Source organism: Podarcis pityusensis, assembly GCF_964106645.2.
Source record: "Podarcis pityusensis genome assembly, chromosome: 1".
NCBI lineage: Eukaryota > Metazoa > Chordata > Lepidosauria > Squamata > Lacertidae > Podarcis > Podarcis pityusensis.
In genome coordinates this window covers 27,515,844-27,534,241 of record NC_138028.1, presented here as the reverse complement: position 1 = coordinate 27,534,241, position 18,398 = coordinate 27,515,844, and the positions used below count along the sequence as shown (strand labels likewise).

Sequence of the window (18,398 nt, the reverse complement as noted above, 5' to 3'; positions counted from 1 at the left end):
ACATTTCATCCAATGTTAAAAATAAACGGAGAGAGTTTGGAGTTAGCGATTTGCCAACTCCTGAGCCTTCCCTTCCCTGAGGAGGCTTCGCTTTCATCCTGAGGTTGGCTGTGAGAAATATGGAAAAACAAGGTATAATGAGTATTACAGACCTATTCTGACCCACGGACCCTTTCTGCTAATCAGATCATGACATATTTAATAGGATTAAAGGCATTTATTTTAAACAGTCTTACTCTATCTTTGCTGTATATCTTGCTGTGTTAAAATCACTTTACTGTCTATTTTGCTGTATTCAAACCTCCTGGTTTAAGATCAGACCTAAATCTGTCTCAGGTCAGCTCATGTTCCACAAAGCTGGGAAAACACAATCTAAGGCCTTAGCGGACAGGCTCTGTGATAAGCAATGATGTTGTGCAGTGTCACAAATTGTGTTTGTTTACCACTTGTTCTCCATGCTTCCATACTTTGGCTTGGCCTTTTGGACCCAAATCCAAATGGGGAGGAGAGAGGGTAGAATTTTGATCTCACTGCCCGCCACACTGCCATTTGCGCTCTCCCTTGCTATGGTGGCAAAGGAACAGGCCTCTTTTGCTGCCAAAATAATTTTTCCCCAGGAAACTGGACGGTGAGAGGACCCTGAGTCAACCACCAGGCATCTTGTTGGGTTCGCCAAGCCGAAAGTTAGCTGTAGACACTTTCCACTCAGTCGATTCCAATGGCCTCTCCTCTGTGTTCCCAGGCCTTGTGCCTATGCACTTCCCTCTGCTGCTAAGGATATGTCTGGGCCAGTTTTAGGGATTTGGGGAAGAAGGCGCAGAGTGAGTTATTCTGACCCCCTGCTATTTTCACAAATCTGAGGTCTCGACTTTCAGTGGGAATACGCCTTCCCCCATTTTAGTCCTGAGCATGTTTGCACAAGGTCTGGCTTAACATAAGAAGTGATCAGTGGTGGCTGTTAGAATTGGTAAGGTGGAAGGCAGGGAGACCAGCAAACTGAGGTTGGTGGGACCATGCCCTATTTGCCCAAATGAACCAGCCTCCACTGGGAGAGATAGAGGAAGTCTGCATTGCTCTTCAGTGTCATTCATAAACTGACCAGCGCTCAATACAAGATGTGTTTGCCATGCAGCACTTTCCAGATCCAATCCCTGATCTGGAAAACAACTTTAGGTAACAGGGTGGGAAAGTATAAGGCATTTTAACATGTTGGGATGTTATCTTCTTCATTGGCATTGATTAAATACATGCTGCTTAGTGGTTAATTTACAGTTATGTGTTCATTATCTACGTATTTTATGGCGCTTTTTTTTTAAGGTCAGCGCAGTGCTGGTGCTGGTGATTGTTTTGCAGGTGGCTGGTGTTCCTAAAGCAGCTTTCAAAGCTGCGCACCATGCCGACTCTTTTCCAAAGCAGCAACATGTAATTGTTTTCAGGTGTTGTTGGCCGAAATAGAGAATGCTGGAATGAATTCGTTTCTAGCATCCAATACATTGAGATCATAGATGGGCATTTATGAAAATATATTCATACCAAAATGGTTTCTTGACAATCTGCTTTGTGTTACTAAGTTGCTTCAGCACCAACTAGATTGGCTTTTGCAAGGAAAACACAGAGTACCAAACTTCAAAATATGAAAGCTGGCAAAACTTTAAATGTGCAGTCCATTTGAAATCCTTTTTTTTCCATGCTTGGCATTGAGAACGAAAGCAAACAGCCGTTTGTGGTCATGGTTATTATACTTTATTATGTTTTCTTCATATAAGTGATAGGGGGCTGCAGCATTGACAAAGCGTTCCTACCAGAGGGTTGGGGGACCTCTGACATTGGAGGGTCTGAGATAAGCTTAAGTCCTTCTTTGGGGCATCTCATGGGCATCTGACTGGTCACTGCGAGTCTAGGATGCTGGACTAGGTGGGCTTTAGGCCTGATCTAGCAGGCTCCTTTATGTACTTACCGTGTTTTTCCATGTATAAGGTACACCCCATGTATAAGAGGACCCCTAGTTTTTTGAAGCCAAAATTAAGAAATCAATATTTTAAACATCAAACAGAACAACTTTGAGCTTTCTGGGGGGTGGGGAGGAGGTCACACGAGCTTTTTTGATGAAAGTTGTTGAACTTTGTTAGGGTTAAAGGTAAAGGTACCCCTGCCCGTACGGGCCAGTCTTGACAGACTCTAGGGTTGTGCGCTCATCTCACTCTAGAGGCCAGGAGCCAGCGCTGTCCGCAGACACTTCCGGGTCACGTGGCCAGCGTGACAAGCTGCATCTGGCGAGCCAGCGCAGCACACGGAACGCCGTTTACCTTCCCGCTATAAAGCGGTACCTATTTATCTACTTGCACTTAAGGGTGCTTTCGAACTGCTAGGTGGGCAGGAGCTGGGACCGAATGCCGGGAGCTCACCCCGCCCCGGGGATTCGAACTGCCGACCATGCGATCGGCAAGTCCTAGGCGCTGCGGTTTTACCCACAGTGCCACCCGCGTCCCCTTGTTAGGGTTGCCATATTTCAAGAGCCCAAGCCCACGCCTAGGCTGCCAGAGCCCAGACTCGGACCCGAGCCTGAGCCTGAACCCCTGTGCATTCACCATCTGTGTTTAAGTCGACCCTCAATTTTTTACTTTAAAAAATTAGCAAAAAAACCATTGTCTTCTACACAGAAAAATATAGTCTATCACATGGGTAGGCAAACTAAGGCCCAGGGGCCGGATCTGGCCCAATCGCCTTCGGACGGTCCAGGAATCAGTGTGTTTTTACATAAGTAGAATGTGTCCTTTTATTTAAAATGCATCTCTGGGTTATTTGTGGGGCATAGGAATTCGTTCATATTTTTTTTCAAAATATAGTCCGGCCCTCCACAAGATCCGAGGGACTGGCCCACTGCTGAAAAAGTATGCTGACCCCTGGTCTATCCAAAGTCCTGCCTGGCATCAGGAAACAGCGTAGCAAGGTGGGAGGAATGCAATTTCTGTCCTCATTTTTTCCCCTTTCTGGATTTTTTAATTTATGTATGTATGTATATTTCTCCACAACTAATGAGTTCCTGCAGCTGCTCAGAGTGGCTGGGGCAACCGAGTCAGATGGGCAGGGTACAATTGTTGTTGTTGTTGTTGTTGTTGTAGCAGAAGCCCTGGAATGATCACCTTAGCATGAATTCCTCCCGCAGTATTAACCCTATACATGAATTTTTACAAAACCTTCAGGCTGAATCTTCAAAGAGGCATTCCCTCTTTCTCAAACACAATGTAAGCACTGCATCGTTGTAAGGTCTATTAATTTATTGTTATTTGATAAAAGTTCCTGAAATACACTAGATGCTATACAAAAGTAATACAAAGTTAAAATGAGCATTCCCTGCCCAAAGTCTGAGCTCACAATCTAAAACACACACACACACACACACACAAATGGAATAAGTGAAGAAACTGCATTGGGTGCTTCCCAATGGGGACCTTATATCACAAAGGCTTAGATCCAAATTTTCTGTGTGTGCTTTTGGCAATATTAACACACATTTCTGTTTTTCCATCCACACCACTGGATGGAGTTTGATAGGGTGCAAAATAAAAAAATAAACAGACAAACTAGGAAGTGCAAAAGAGCGCAGACATGTGTTTTACTTACTGCATGTGCATCAAAATGTCAGCAACAGTATATTACTGATATTTTATTTGGAGTGTTACATTTATACTATGTTGTAGTGGATTGTAGTTTTTATATATTTCGCTGCTTGTGTCTTCTAAGATTGCCCTAATAAAATGTTTACCTTTAAATATAGTATAACTCCCCCATGGATGGAGTTCTACCCCACTGGAGAAAGGTCAGAACCATTGCTCCCAACTCTCTGGGGTAGCTTTTATAGGGTGCAGGAACAGAAATGGGGACTCAACCAAAGTCACCTCCCTCATGATCTTTTATGGGATTGACTTCCTTCCATAAACAGGAGGGCATTTTTGAATCCAAGTCAGACACTGTATGTAGCAAAATTGAGCGTAGTATGTTAGGGAATAGTGAAAGGACAAAAACAAAATAATAAAAATTACATCACCAAGTTATGTAGGGCATCAGTTGCTTAAATAAGTAGATTCAATAACACAGTAGAAGAGTTCAGAGATTATTTAATAAGGCACATTGTTTTTATACTGGCTGAACTTCAGAATTTGTGAAAATTGTTACGGCCAAGGTTGTGCAGAAAAATAAAAATAATGTAAACCAGATGAAAACTCTGCAGCAAAAAAGGGGGAATTGAATTCTAATCTGTTTTATTAAACCTAAGTCTTTATAAATTTGATTTTGAGTTTGATATTTGTTTCTCCTTAATTATATAGTCACATGTCATTGTTCCTTTTAAACTTACAATCAGTTTTATTTACTTTGACTTTCTTCACATCCAGCAATCCTGCTTGGGGTTTCTTGGTTTTCCCCCATGAAGATTATCTTTTTGGGCTGTGATCCTTTACACACTTGTGAATAAGTCCCATTGAACTCACTGGGGCTTACTTCTGAGTAAACATGTATAGGATTTCACTGTCAATGTACTCTAAATCTATACAGATAAGATAGATAGAGAGAGAGAGAGAGAATATATTTTTGTTTAGCAGTAAGAGCTCTAATTAAATCACCCATCAGTAATCGTGGTTCATATAATTCAAATGCTGTTATCTTCTAGAGCATTATGACTGCCAGAACTTACTATATCAAACAGATATTAACCAAATGAAACTTTGAGGGGGCACAACCAAGCGCCCCAACGCAGGTGGGCAAGGAGTGAGTGCATATGCAGGGGCAGATCTACTATGAAATTAATGAAGTTTAAGTTTCATGGCCCCCAATCCAGGAGGAGACCCAGAAGCAACTTTAGTTCACACATTGCTTGAAAATTTTGAGTCTCGTAGACCCACTTTCAGTGGCATAACTCAAATTGATTAATTATTTGTTGTATACATTTCAACAATCCCAAAATTTGACAGTCAGTAGCACAGATGTATAAGAGACATATATAAGAGACATCACCTTGCCAACAAAGGTCTGGTTAAAGCTATGGTTTTCCCAGTAGTGATGTATGGAAGTGAGAGCTGGACCATAAAGAAGGCTGATCGCTGAAGAATTGATGTTTTTGAATTATGGTGCTGGAGGAGACTCTTGAGAGTCCCATGGACTGCAAGAAGATCAAACCTATCCATTCTGAAGGAAATCAGCCCTGAGTGCTCACTGGAAGGACAGATCCTGAAGCTGAGGCTCCAATACTTTGGCCACCTCATGAGAAGAGAAGACTCCCTGGAAAAGACCCTGATGCTGGGAAAGATGGAGGGCACAAGGAGAAGGGGACGACAGAGGATGAGATGGTTGGATAGTGTTCTCGAAGCTACCAGCATGAGTTTGACCAAACTGCGGGAGGCAGTGGAAGATAGAAGTGCCTGGTGTGTTCTGGTCCATGGGGTCACAAAGAATCAGACACAACTAAACGACTAAACAACAACAACACCAAGCACAGATGTTATAAAGATATGCTGATCTGTCATGGAACAACCCCACTGAAGAAGATAACAGTGGCTACCCAGCTCCCATTGTGGGCTGCGAAGGGACCCCCATGACTGTTCAAACTTCAAGGCCCCCAAAATGTAGGTCCGGGGCTGACCCAATGTTTCCAAAAGAAATGCCTGCATGCGGGGGGGGGGGGGGAGCGTGTATATAATGAAAGCTAAAACGCTAGAAGTTGCACCCCCTCACATTCCACCACCATGAAATCATGGAACTGAAAAGGAATTTCTGAAGTCCCATATTGAATTCTGCTTGACACCTGGCGTCCCTAGAGCCAGCCTTGCAGCCTTTGTAAAAGATACTTGAGAAAGCATCCTTTTTAATATTACATCACCTGGTTTGCTCATCTGATTAATCCTAGCAGGGTTATTCTTTTACTGGCTCTTGTATGAAAGCACCTTAAGAAAAGTGACTTGAGAACTTTGGGTCCTTCTGAACCCTGAAGAATCTTGCAGTGGTATTAGTTGAGTTCTGTTACAGAGCTTCCAAGAGGCACTCCACACTGGATTTAGCAGGATATTAATGTCATATTTTGAGGGACACGGGTGGCGCTGTGGGTAAAACCTCACCGCCTAGGACTTGCCGATCGCATGGTCGGCGGTTCGAATCCCCGCGGCGGGGTGCGCTCCCATCGTTTGGTCCCAGCGCCTGCCAACCTAGCAGTTCGAAAGCACCTCCGGGTGCAAGTAGATAAATAGGGACCGCTTACCAGCGGGAAGGTAAACGGCGTTCCGTGTGCTGCGCTGGCTCGCCAGATGCACCTTGTCACGCTGGCCACGTGACCTGGAAGTGTCTGCGGACAGCGCTGGCTCCCGGCCTCTAGAGTGAGATGAGCGCACAACCCTAGAGTCTGTCAAGACTGGCCCGTACGGGCAGGGGTACCTTTACCTTTTACCTAATGTCATATTATCTAGTAGCTTTTAGTATGTTGCCATAATAAAATGGAGCATTTACTCCATAGCTGGCTCACACACCAATATAAGTAATGCCTGTAGAGAGGAACTGTGCCATTCAGGTGAGTTACACAGTTGCTTTCCACACTGGCAAGTCCCCAAAAGTGATGGAGATGGCATGAGAAAGAACCTCATCATCTACCTGACAGAGGCCACATTCAGTTAAAGCACTGCGATACCACTTCAGACAGTCCATGGCTCCCCACAAGAATTCTCGGAGCTTTAGTTTCCCTCCCAGAGTGCAAGGCTTCTAAGGCACATCTTAAGGCCAAGGCAGGCTGATATGGGAGCAGGTGGTTCTTTATCCAATATCATTTAGGGCTTTTAAAGTCCAAACTTTCACTTGCAACTGAAGCAGGAGACAAATGGGTAAGTAGTGAAGGTGGAACAAGATCAGAGTTACACATTCCCCTGTCAGAGGCTGTCTTCTTTCCTTTCTTCTTTGGCGATCAATTGTAGCTGAGTAAGATTATCTTCCATGAACACAGTCTTGGCAGTGAGTCCGTAAGTGACTGTGGAGGCCAATTCTGGATCCACACATTCTTCCATAGTGGGGACATAGGTTTCCAGGAGGGATTTGATCATGGTGAGGGTTTGCCAAATGTGTCTTCCTTTTAGCTCGCTCGGCCTGAAGCGAGATGAGCACCGCACCCCATTGTAGCCTTTGACTGGACTTAACCGTTCAGGGGTCCTTTACCTTTGCCAGAGGCAGTATGCCTCTGCATACCAGTTGCTGGAAATCTCGTGTGAGGAGAGTGCCGTTGTGCTCAGGTCCTACATTCGAGCTTCCCATAGGTATCTGGTTGGCAACGTGGTGCTGGACCAAATGAGCCATTGGCCTGAACTAGTAGGTTCTTTTTAACTTTCGTACGGATGCCATAGACATTATCAGTCCTTCAGGTGTGACCTCCTCTGTGCAGGAAATAAATATTACCTGTGCTTTGTGCTGTGGCTAGCATATTTCTGATCCTAAATCACTAATTAACCTGGGTATCCAGAGGGCTACAGAAGCCCTGGTTTAGCAAGCACTAATCATAGATGAAGGAAAAGCTTGAGAGCCATATGTTTTCATCATTCTTCACCCAAGTGCAATCAGGGGCAGACTTTGGAAATCTTTCGGAATATGGCACCCCTGTGCAAGGCCAAAATTTGGTGCCCCCAAATGGATCTTTTCAATTTTGTGCCCCTTTAACTCACCACACTGTGCAGGAGAACCGCCTGAACTGCCCTAAATCCAGGACTGGCGCAATATCATTGTGAAGAATATGAAAGGACTGGAGGTAAATTGGGTCATGCCCTATGATATTACCCATTCTGTGAATGCTCAGAGATCCAAGACAAGAATGTAGTTTCTCTATAGTGGAGCTTTTAGAAACATCTCACAGCAACATCGCAAATAAGTGGTGCTAGACTGCTAACTTACTCAGAGATGTGACCTTTTTGTCTAAGTAACCTGTGGAGAAGTTGAGTCCAGTTTCTTCTATGGACACTTGTGTGAAGTGCTGGCAAATTGGAATGACAAGCACCATTCTTGAACTGCATTTGTGGTCATTGCATTATTGGGAGTTGCATACATCTCTTGTGGTGGCTAATGGCTTGGCCTCTGTATTCCCCCACCCTTAGATGCTCTTTGTAAGTGATTTTACACCAAGTTGGTTATGGTACTTTAATGCACAATTTTTCAAGACATGTTTTTTCAAGACATACTTTAGTTCATTGGCAAGAAAACCTTTCAGCATTAAATCAAGAAGCACTTTGAAGGAAATTTTATTTTGGTATAATGTTCCTCAGACCACCCCAAAGGTTAGATCCCCACCCCCGTAACCAGGTCACAAAAGGGACATGGAACCTTCTTCTTTTTTCAGTGAGCACTCAACACGGTATACATTTGGACTACCTTTTAAGTCTCTTGGTGAGCTATTGATTTTTAACTGTATATCTTTCCCCATGCAAATTGTGTGTGTCTTTATGGGTATTTCAAAAACAAATGAAATAAACTGGTTCATTAAAGCCAACAAATTAAGCCTGATGAGGGACGGTTGAAGGAGCTGGGTATGTTTAATCTGGGAAAGAGGAGTCTGAGAATAGATATGATAGCCCTCTTCAAATATCTAAAGGGTTCTTACGTGGAAGATGGCGCAAGCTCACTTCCTTCTGAAAATTCCCAGAGGGATTTTCCCAAATAAATGGCTTCAAGTTACAAGTAAGGAGATTCCGACTAAACATCCGGAATGACTTTCTGAAACTAAGAGCTGTTTGTCAGTGGAATGGACTTCCTTCATTGGAAGTTTTTAAGCAGAAGTTGGGTGGCCATCTGTCATGGATGCTTTAGTTGAGAGTCCTGCATTGCAGGGGGTTGGACTAGAGGACACTTGGGACACCGTCCAACTCTGCAGTTCTATGATTCTATAAAACTGGAATTCTACTGAGCAAAGCATTGAAAGTGCTTCATGTACAATGCTGCAGAAAGAGAAAAGAGGGGATGAGTTAATAAATTACTGACGGTAAATTTGCTTTTTATGTAAACTGTATTACTTTTATTATTGTTAGCCGCTCTGAGCCCGGTTTCGGCTGGGGAGGGTGGGATATAAATAAAATTTTATTATTATTATTTATTATTTTTATTATTTTTAGAGAGTCCAGGTTTCCAAAAAAAAAAAAAAAAAAACTTTCAGTGAAAACTTTGACAAATATTTCTTCTCTATCCCCCCTCACCCACACCCAAGTAGCATTTTTCTAATTAGCATACTGAGGTAAGAGATCCAATGGTCATTTTTGTTGCTAGGAGAACATATAACGCTTACTTATACTAAGGTAAAGGTAAAGGACCCCTGGACGGTTAGGTCCAGTCAAAGGGGACTCTGGGGTTGCGGCGCTCATCTCGCTTTCAGGCCGAGGGAGCCGACGTTTGTCCACAGACAGCTTTCTGGATCATGCGACCAGCATGACTAAACTGCTTCTGGCGCAACGGGACACAGTGATGGAAGCCAGAGTGCACGGAAACGCCGTTTACCTTCCCACTCCAGCGGTACCTATTTATCTATTTGCACTGGTATGCTTTCAAACTGCTAGGTTGGCAGGAGCTGGGACAGAGCAATGGGAGTTCACCCTGTTGCAGGGATTCAAACCACCAACCTTTGGATCAGCAAGCAGTGCCACCCACATCCCCTTACTTATACTAAGCCCTTTTAGCTCAGTATTGTCTACACTGACTGGCAGCAGCTTTCCAGGATTTCAGACCAGAATTCTCTCCCAGCCCTACTTTGAGATGGCCGGGATTTGAACCTGGGACTTTCTGCATGCAAAGCAGATGCTCTTCCCTGAGCTATGACCCCTCCTCAAGAATGCTTAGATTTCAAAACTCAGGCAGACATCAGAGGGGAAATTATATTGGGTAGCAGCAGGGATACAGACTGTGCTAATTACATTAAATTCACAAAGCAGTGTGAATTTGGCCTTCATAAGCTAACCAGCACCTGCAATGAGTTAAAATAAAACCCTTTCTGTTGACACAAGTCCCAAGTACAGGAGTTGAACTTAACGATGCTGCAATTCTGTAGCTTTAGCTTAGAGTCTCCCCTTGAAGGTCCTTTGTTCAAGAATGACCACTTTACGGTCAGCAACAGAGTGGGAAATTCTCTTTCAGACTGGGGTCCTGAGGCAAATGCTTGACCAATGTGAGAAGCAGCTACTGACAGTTTGAATGAATGAAGGCCCCATCTGCACAATACATTTAAAAGAGTATCATCCCAACTTAAACCAGTCATGGCTTCCCCTCCAAGAATCTGGGAGACCATAGTTCTTTAAGAGTGCTAAGAGTTGCTGGGAGACTATATTTCCCAGAGTAGTTTCACAGTCAAACCCTCTTCCCTGAAAACTCTGGGAATTGTAGCTCTCCAGGGAGAGAATGGGCCTTCTGCTATCTCTCAGCGCCCTTAACAAGCCACAGTTCCCAGGATGTCTATGGGGAAGTCATGCCTAAAGTTGCTTGATGCTGCTTTAAATATCTAGTGTAGATGGAGCCAGAGAGAGAGGTGACATTGGGGGGCAGTCATTAGGAGTTTTGCAGCACATTGTCATCAATATGTTGATTGTGTTATAAGAATTTTAAGGTCTCAAATATAAATTAAATGTTCATAAATGTACAAGGTAAACACATACATAAGTATACAAACCATGTGTCTGAAATAGTACAGGAGAGCAATCCTGAAGCCATTTTGACTCTCTCAAATTCTCCTCAGATATTTCTCTGCAAGGAGAGAGGAAATGGGAAAGCCTCCCCATTGTCTTCTTTGCTTACAAATCCTGTCTTAAGGGCTTATTTGTGTATGAATAGGGTGAGCCTGTGACCTGGATTCAGGAACTAAAGTATTAACCATCACAAGAATGGCCAGGCTGCCCAGGTAATGCAATCAGTGACCATTATTAGGTATCCTGGCAGACAGGCTTTCTGCTGTAGACCACCTCCTGTGATGTATGTATGATGTTTTAGTGGGGTGGTCTTGGGCTGCAGGGTGGGCAATTTCAAAAGTCTATATAATGTGCACCATTGTTCAGGGTTCTCCTCCCTCCTGCACGTGGTGAGTGGGGACCCTGTTGCAACAGTTTGATAAAAATCAGGCTTACTAGCCGCTTTGCTTCTCAGTATACCCTGGTTGGCCTCTGTTACTTTCTCCTACCAATAGGAAACCCACTTAAGGACTCTATATGGGCTCTTGGATACCCCATAAGGGAAAAGGAGCAGTTTTTCCTTAAAACGGTTGCACATAAATCTGTTTGTCTATAACATCTGAATCGGGAGAGGCTGTCCAAGCCCTGGATGAGGGCCTGAATGCAGTGGCGGACAGGATGAGGGCCAATAAACTGAGTCTGAATGGTGGGAAGATGGAGGTTTTATGGGTAGGTGATGGACCCCATCCGGAAAATAGAACAATTGCTTGTTTTGGATGGAGTTGCATTCCCACTCAAAGATCCGGTACATAGATCAGGTACATAGATCTGTGTTTCATTTTGACTGTGGTTTTTTCTTTTTCTTTTTTAATAAATATTTATTAAAGTTTTCACAATATTACATAATGAAAAAGGAAAAAGAAAAAAAGAAAAAATACAAAATAAAAAACAGTTAAAAACAATTCCATCTTTTTGTCACTTATCTTTCATTTGCTTGTTTCCCGGACCTCCTCATACCTCCCTTTTTTGTATTCCAGTTCAATTTATTAGTTCAGCAATTCCTTTCCCTCCTTATTTTATCCTGATCCTTAATCTTAATATATTATAGCATTAAATTTTTACCTGTTAAAATTGACTGTGGTTTTTTCTGCCATCCATGAGTTATGAAGCACTTAAAGAAAATATGATCTAATCTATTACCCCTCATTTTTCTCTATGCATATCCTCAGCGATGTCTCCCAGACAGGTATCACCACTCTTCCAGCAAGAGGACTGGAAAACCTTAAAGAACTGATGGCTAAAAATACCTGGGCCCTAAAGAAATTCCCCCCTATACAGACTTTTCCTTATCTTGCTAATGCTGAGCTGTCATACCAAAGTCACTGCTGTGCTTTCAAGAACTGGAAGAAAGCCAAGGGGTAAGTCTTAACAATTTGAATTAAATTATAAAACCATCTGGGGCAACGGTGTCTCCTTTCTCATGAACATGCCCGGCCACTGAGATAATTTTCCAAGGTCCATCTTCAGCTGTGCCCCACTTTCATAAGGCAGGTGACTTCTAGAGAAAGGGCCTTTTCTGGGGTGGCACCCAAATTCTGGAATTCCTTCTCCAAGGACTCTGCACTCTGCTGATCATCATTTAGGTGCCAGGCCAAATCCATTCTATTCACCCTAGCTTTTAATTATTAATACTATTATTAATTAAATTTCTATACTGCCCTTCATCCAAAGATCACAGGGCAGTTTACAATATAAAAACACAAAAATTACATACTGTAATAACAAACAAAAACAATAACCCTCTCACACACAGTTTAAAAGGCCAAAGATCAGAGCTGTCCAAACTTTTTTCAAGGAGGGCCAGATTTGATGAAGTGAACATGTGTGAGGGCCGACCAAAGAGTTATTGAGCTTTTTTTTAGGATTGAAGATGCTGAGATTTTTTTAGGATTTTACCCCAGGACATATACTGCCACAGGGGCCGAATTAGGCCCCCGAAATGGACTTTGGACATGGACTTGGGAGAAGAGGAGTATTTTTACCTGGTGCCGAAAGATATGCAATGAAGGCACCAGGCGAGTCTCCCTGAGGAGAGACGATTCCACAAGTGGGGAGCCACCACAGAAAAACCATCAGTATTCCTTTATTGCTTTTGTTTTGTTTTGTTGGGTTTTATCCTGAATTCTGGCTCTATTTCAAAATTATTAGAACTAGGATTTCCACCCATGCATCCACCTACTGATTTGTAATGTCTAATATAAGCAGCCTTGTAGACTTCTCATTGTAGGAAGACACTGTGGAAATTCCTTTTAATAAATGTAATTGAATAATAGTATAGCACCACTGCAGGAAAATTAAATAATACATAATAGCATGTTTAATGTGAAATGCTATTCAATTATGTATGTGTCATATTTAGAGAAGGTCTCAGGTAGTAGTTTGGGTCCAAAATCCCTTGAATAATATATTTCTTATGCCTAGAATACAATGAATAGCTTCCCATCACATCAGTTGCTGGGCTCAACATGAACTAAATACCTTAGTGACAATTCTTCTTCTCCTCTGTCCTTTTAGACTGCTGGAGTCACTGTTCTGCAACCATACTAATACTCACAACATCCGCAAGAGAAGATCTGCCACTGCCTTCAGGGGCCCCTTTTACCAAGACTACGCAGAAGATTATTCAGACCTCACCGAGGCTGTGTATGACGAGAACTCCAAATTCAGTAGAGATGTTCGTGGGAATTCTCATTACTTTGTCTTTCTTGAAGAGCACGACAACAAAGAGGTTGGGTTTGGCCAGGAGCTCAAGAACCCTCAAGAGGAGAGCATGCCAACATTTGACAGCCATTATGACTACATTATCTGTGCAGGCACAGACGACATCAGCTGCACGCCAGGACCTGACGAGTTCAACCCTTGCGAAGACATCATGGGCTACAAGTTTCTAAGGGTCGTGGTGTGGTTTGTGAACCTGCTAGCCATTGTGGGCAATGTTTTTGTTCTCTTCATTCTCCTCACCAGCCATTACAAGTTGACCGTCCCACGATTCCTGATGTGCAACTTGGCCTTTGCTGATTTCTGTATGGGATTATACCTTCTCCTGATTGCTTCGGTGGATCTTTACACTCGATCAGAATACTACAACCATGCTATCGACTGGCAGACTGGGCCCGGCTGCAGTACAGCGGGCTTCTTCACTGTCTTTGCTAGTGAGTTGTCTGTCTTCACCTTGACCGCAATCACCCTGGAACGCTGGTATGCCATCACCTTTGCAATGCGCTTGGACAAGAAAATCCGTCTCTTGCATGCTTCTGTTATCATGTTGGGGGGCTGGCTGGTGTGTTTCCTTCTTGCCCTTCTACCACTGGTTGGAGTCAGCAGCTACGGCAAAGTCAGTATCTGCCTTCCCATGGATACCGAAACGCCCTTGGGTCAAGCCTACGTCGTCATTGTTTTGATGCTGAACATCATTGCTTTCATCGTCATTTGTGCCTGCTACATAAAGATCTATATCACTGTGCGGAATCCCCAGTACAAATCAGGAGACAAGGACACCATCATTGCCAAAAGGATGGCCGTGCTGATTTTTACTGACTTCTTATGTGTGGCACCAATCTCATTCTATGCTTTATCTGCTATTATGAACAAACCTCTAATAACAGTCAGCAACTCGAAAATCCTGCTGGTCCTGTTCTATCCACTGAACTCTTGTGCCAACCCGTTCCTGTATGCTATCTTTACCAAAGCTTTCCGAAGGGATGTCTTCATCTTGCTCAGCAAGTTTGGATTATGTGAGCACCAGGCTCAAGTCTACAGGGGTCAAACAGTCTCCCCCAAGAACAGCAGCGGCTCTTGCAGCCAGAAGGGCAACAGGGGGATGGGCCAGAATCTCACAAACCTTCCTCATGGCTCACCTGAAGACTACCATCCTGCAATACTGCTGCAGTCTCGGGGAACCCTTGCTTAATCTGGATCACCTAATCGTCAGATCAGTAATAGTAAATTTCTTAACCCTGCGCTACATTCAGTACCATTTACTGTCCAATTATGCAGCTGCTTGACTGCTGTAAAATAATAATAATTTATTTATATCTCATTCTTCGACCTAAAGTACCCAGAGTGGCACGCAACATTTTCATAAAAACCATATAATCAATAAGAATGCAAGTGCCATTTCTAACAGCAGGAACAAGTTAAAAGCAGCACTTAACACAAAATGCAAACCTAGCGGCAGCAAGAGCAAAATATGTTACACATCAAAACGAGAGACAATAACATTAGGCGTCAAAAAATTAGGGGTTAAAACCTCATTTAAATTAATACCGTTCATGCTTGGCAGACAATACACAGAAAGGGAACCCAATGGATTTTGATTAGGAAGGCATTCCAGAGTGGACACACTCTCACAGAGAAGGGCTTGTCCCTTGTGCTCACTCCTAGGAACATAGGAAGCTGCCTTGTACTGAATTATTGGTCCATCTAGCCCATGGGTAGGCAAACTAAGGCCCGGGGGCTGGAACCCAATAGCCTTCTAAATCCGGCCCGCGGACGGTCCAGGAATCAGCATGTTTTTACATGAGTAGAATGTGTCCTTTTATTTAAAATGCAGCTCTGGGTTATATGTGGGGCAAAGGAATTCGTTCATTTTCCCCCCTTCAAAATACAGTCCAGCCCCCCACAAGGTCTGAGGGACAGTGGACCGGCCCCCTGCTGAAAAAGTTTGCTGATCCCTGATCTAACCCAATATTCCCATCACTAACTGGCAGCATCTCTCCAGAGTGCAAGGCAGGGTTCCATGCCAGGGACTGAACTAGAACTTTGTGCAAGCAAAGCATGTGCTCCAGCTCTGAGCTATATTCCTAAAATAGCACCAAGGTCCTTGAAGCTGATCTTCATTCCTAGACAAGCCCATAGGGGAGCAGGTGATCCTTAAACTAAGCCGGTCTTGAACCATTTATGTCTTCAAGGACTAAAACCAATGCTTTGAATTGAGCCTGGAGGGACATAGACAACCAACGGAGCTGCCCTAAGATAGGTGTTCTATTTGCTGGCCTGCAAGCACCAGAACAAAACATCTGGCTGCTACATTCTGGGACCAGTTGAAGCTTCTGAACTGTCATCAAATGCAGCCCCACATAGAGTTCATTGTAATCCTAGGCTCTTCTGGCAGAAAGGGCACTTAAACTATCAAGCACCTGTAGCATAGATGACTGAAGCCAAATCCGCTTCTCCAGATAAGATTGCTTATCCAGTGAAGCTGACAAAAGGCACTGCAAGAAACTGCTTCCACCTGAGCATCCAGGGAAATCAATGAATCAACCAGTGCCCCCAAAGCTTGTTCCTTCAAGGGAAGTCCAGCCCCACCTAAGACAGGATGAACAACTTCACCTAGATCGCCAGTGTCCACAACAAATAGTTGCCTCCATCTTGTCTAGATTAAATTACATCCTTTTAACTCCTTCTGTACGCACTTGTGAACTGCCTGGTTTATCACTTCTGCTGCTTCCCTGGAACTGGAAAATGGGGAATGAGCTGGATGTCATCTGCATACTGGTGGCAACTCAGAGGCCTGAGTCTTCAGATGACCTTACCCAGTAGTTTCATGTAAATATTAAAAAACACAGGAGACAAGATGGAGCCTTGTTGTTGCCCGCAGGCCAAAGCCCTGTTGGGATACTGCCAGGGAGACAAAGGCCATCATGCCCCCACGCCGTCTCCGGACGATCCATCGATCTCCCGTAGAAACGCAGTATCAGTCAATTAGCGACACAAGCCTCAGAAACAGTATTCCACATTCCAAGGACTGGTGCATGTCCTTTGCAGAGTTCGCACAACGAAAGATGCACTCAGGAGAGCATTATTTACAACTTTATTCAGCGTTGGTCAGAACAAAGGAAAAGACAAGACTGCCTGCCTGCGTGTCCAGGCACAGAGAGAGAAACAACAGCTATATACAAAACAGAAACATCCTGTGAACAGGAAATACGCAGGCTGTGACACAACAACCTGCTCCCTTCTTAAGGTGGAACGGAAATATCCTAACAAGCCCATCAGCTTAGAACAGCAGTCTCCCAGCATTACCTTTTGGGTTCAGCCTTCCAGGCAGGAATAAAACCACTGAGGAGAGCAGTATCACATAAGCCCATCCCAAACAGATGGCCCAGAAGAATCCCGTGATAGACAATACCAAAAGTGGCTGAGATATCCAGAAGAAACAGCAACATAGCACTCTTTGTGTCCATCTCCTTATGCAGCTCATCCACAAGTACAGCAGTGGGGAAATTCTGGGCCTGGCAGCCCAGATCTTTATCTGTCCCCACCCCTGTAGGTCAACTTTGACAAGTGGGTGGCACATTCCACCTGCCAATCACCTGGCAACATTACGATGTCAAAGGCTCAACAGATGGTTTGTCCTGCGCACCTGTCAAAGTCCCTTTCCCAAGCACCCGATATCTGGCTGGGTTTTTAGGCATGTGGGAGCCAAAGTAAAGGGGCTTTGCAAGCAGAGGCTGGCAGAGCTGCTTTCTGCAGGGATTGGCTGCACAATAGATTCCCCCACAGAGAACTCAGACACCCAGCCAATGCAGTTTTGTCTCTACCTGCCCCACGCTTGATGTCACATGTGATGCCCAGCATGGGGCAGGGACTGTGGACAGCATCATGGGTCAAATTTGCCATGCAGACTGAAGGATCCACACCCCTGCACTGTGGCTACCAAGTTGGATTTCATTCCAAAACAAGGTCTAAAACCAGACTGGAATGGATCCATATAATCTGTTTCTTTCAAAAAACCCTGGAGCTGAGATACAATCATGTGCATTAATACCTTAGATTACGGTATGGAAAACTGCAGGTAGTGTGATCCTCATAAATATTGCCAGGCTCAAGAGTGGATTTCTTTAGTAAGGGTTCCACCACAGCCACTTTCATCACTACTCCCTCTCTGAGGAATGCACGTACTACACAGATTAAACATGATCCATGTGCTTATGGCCTTGCTGCACACTAAGGCATGGACATTGGTGTGTGTGTGTGTGTGTGTGTGTGTGTAGTCCTTTGCATCCAACAACTGCTTATGACTATGATGCAGACAGCTACAAGAACAGAAGCAAACTGCTCGCACAAACAGCCATCCCTTCACTCTTGCTGTGTGACCTAGATCACATTTCTGCTTTCTCACCCCTTCCTTCTGATCATCCATGTCACAGGGCTAAAGATTTTCTGGTAAATACAAAGTAGAACCTGCACAGGAAAGGCTACTTGCACATTTTAAAATCTGATGTAAGGTTTGAAACCTATTTAAAAACAAAATCAAATACGAAGATTTATAATGGAAATAGTCCAAACATGGAATGGAATATGCCTGTCAATTTATTTAAAGAATGCCATCGAGTTAAAATCAACCAATTAAGAAGTGTCAGGGCTTTCTGGCCTGCCTTACATTACTGATGAAGTTGTACAAGAATTAGCACCTAAACAGAGTCACCATGGGGACATAATGGGATTCTAATGCTCAGTACATGTGATGGTCCAAGCGAATGATGCTCTAGGAAGTAAGCATAGCTACATTGGAAGATTTCTTCAGCCTCCGGATAACATATACTCAGCATTTGCTAACATCCAATCAAAGGAGGCAACAGCTAGCACAAAAGACAGTCCTACACCAATCAGCCAAGCTCTAGTGGCAGCCCTGAAAACTCTTCAATAAAAGTTCCACCATCTTGAATTAGA

General features: G+C 43.8%; 1 protein-coding gene across 1 annotated transcript in view; it reads left to right on the top strand.

Annotated features, from left to right (window-relative positions):
• Positions 1-16,465, top strand: part of TSHR (thyroid stimulating hormone receptor) — a 67,311-nt gene extending 50,846 nt beyond the window's left edge. Inside the window, exons 10-11 of the mRNA XM_080974353.1 lie at positions 11,894-12,082; positions 13,239-16,465. Of these exons, the coding sequence (XP_080830479.1) occupies positions 11,894-12,082; positions 13,239-14,634 (1,585 nt within the window). The 3' untranslated portion in view covers positions 14,635-16,465. The remainder of the gene's footprint in view (positions 1-11,893; positions 12,083-13,238) is intronic.
• The last annotated feature ends 1,933 nt before the right edge of the window (positions 16,466-18,398 follow it).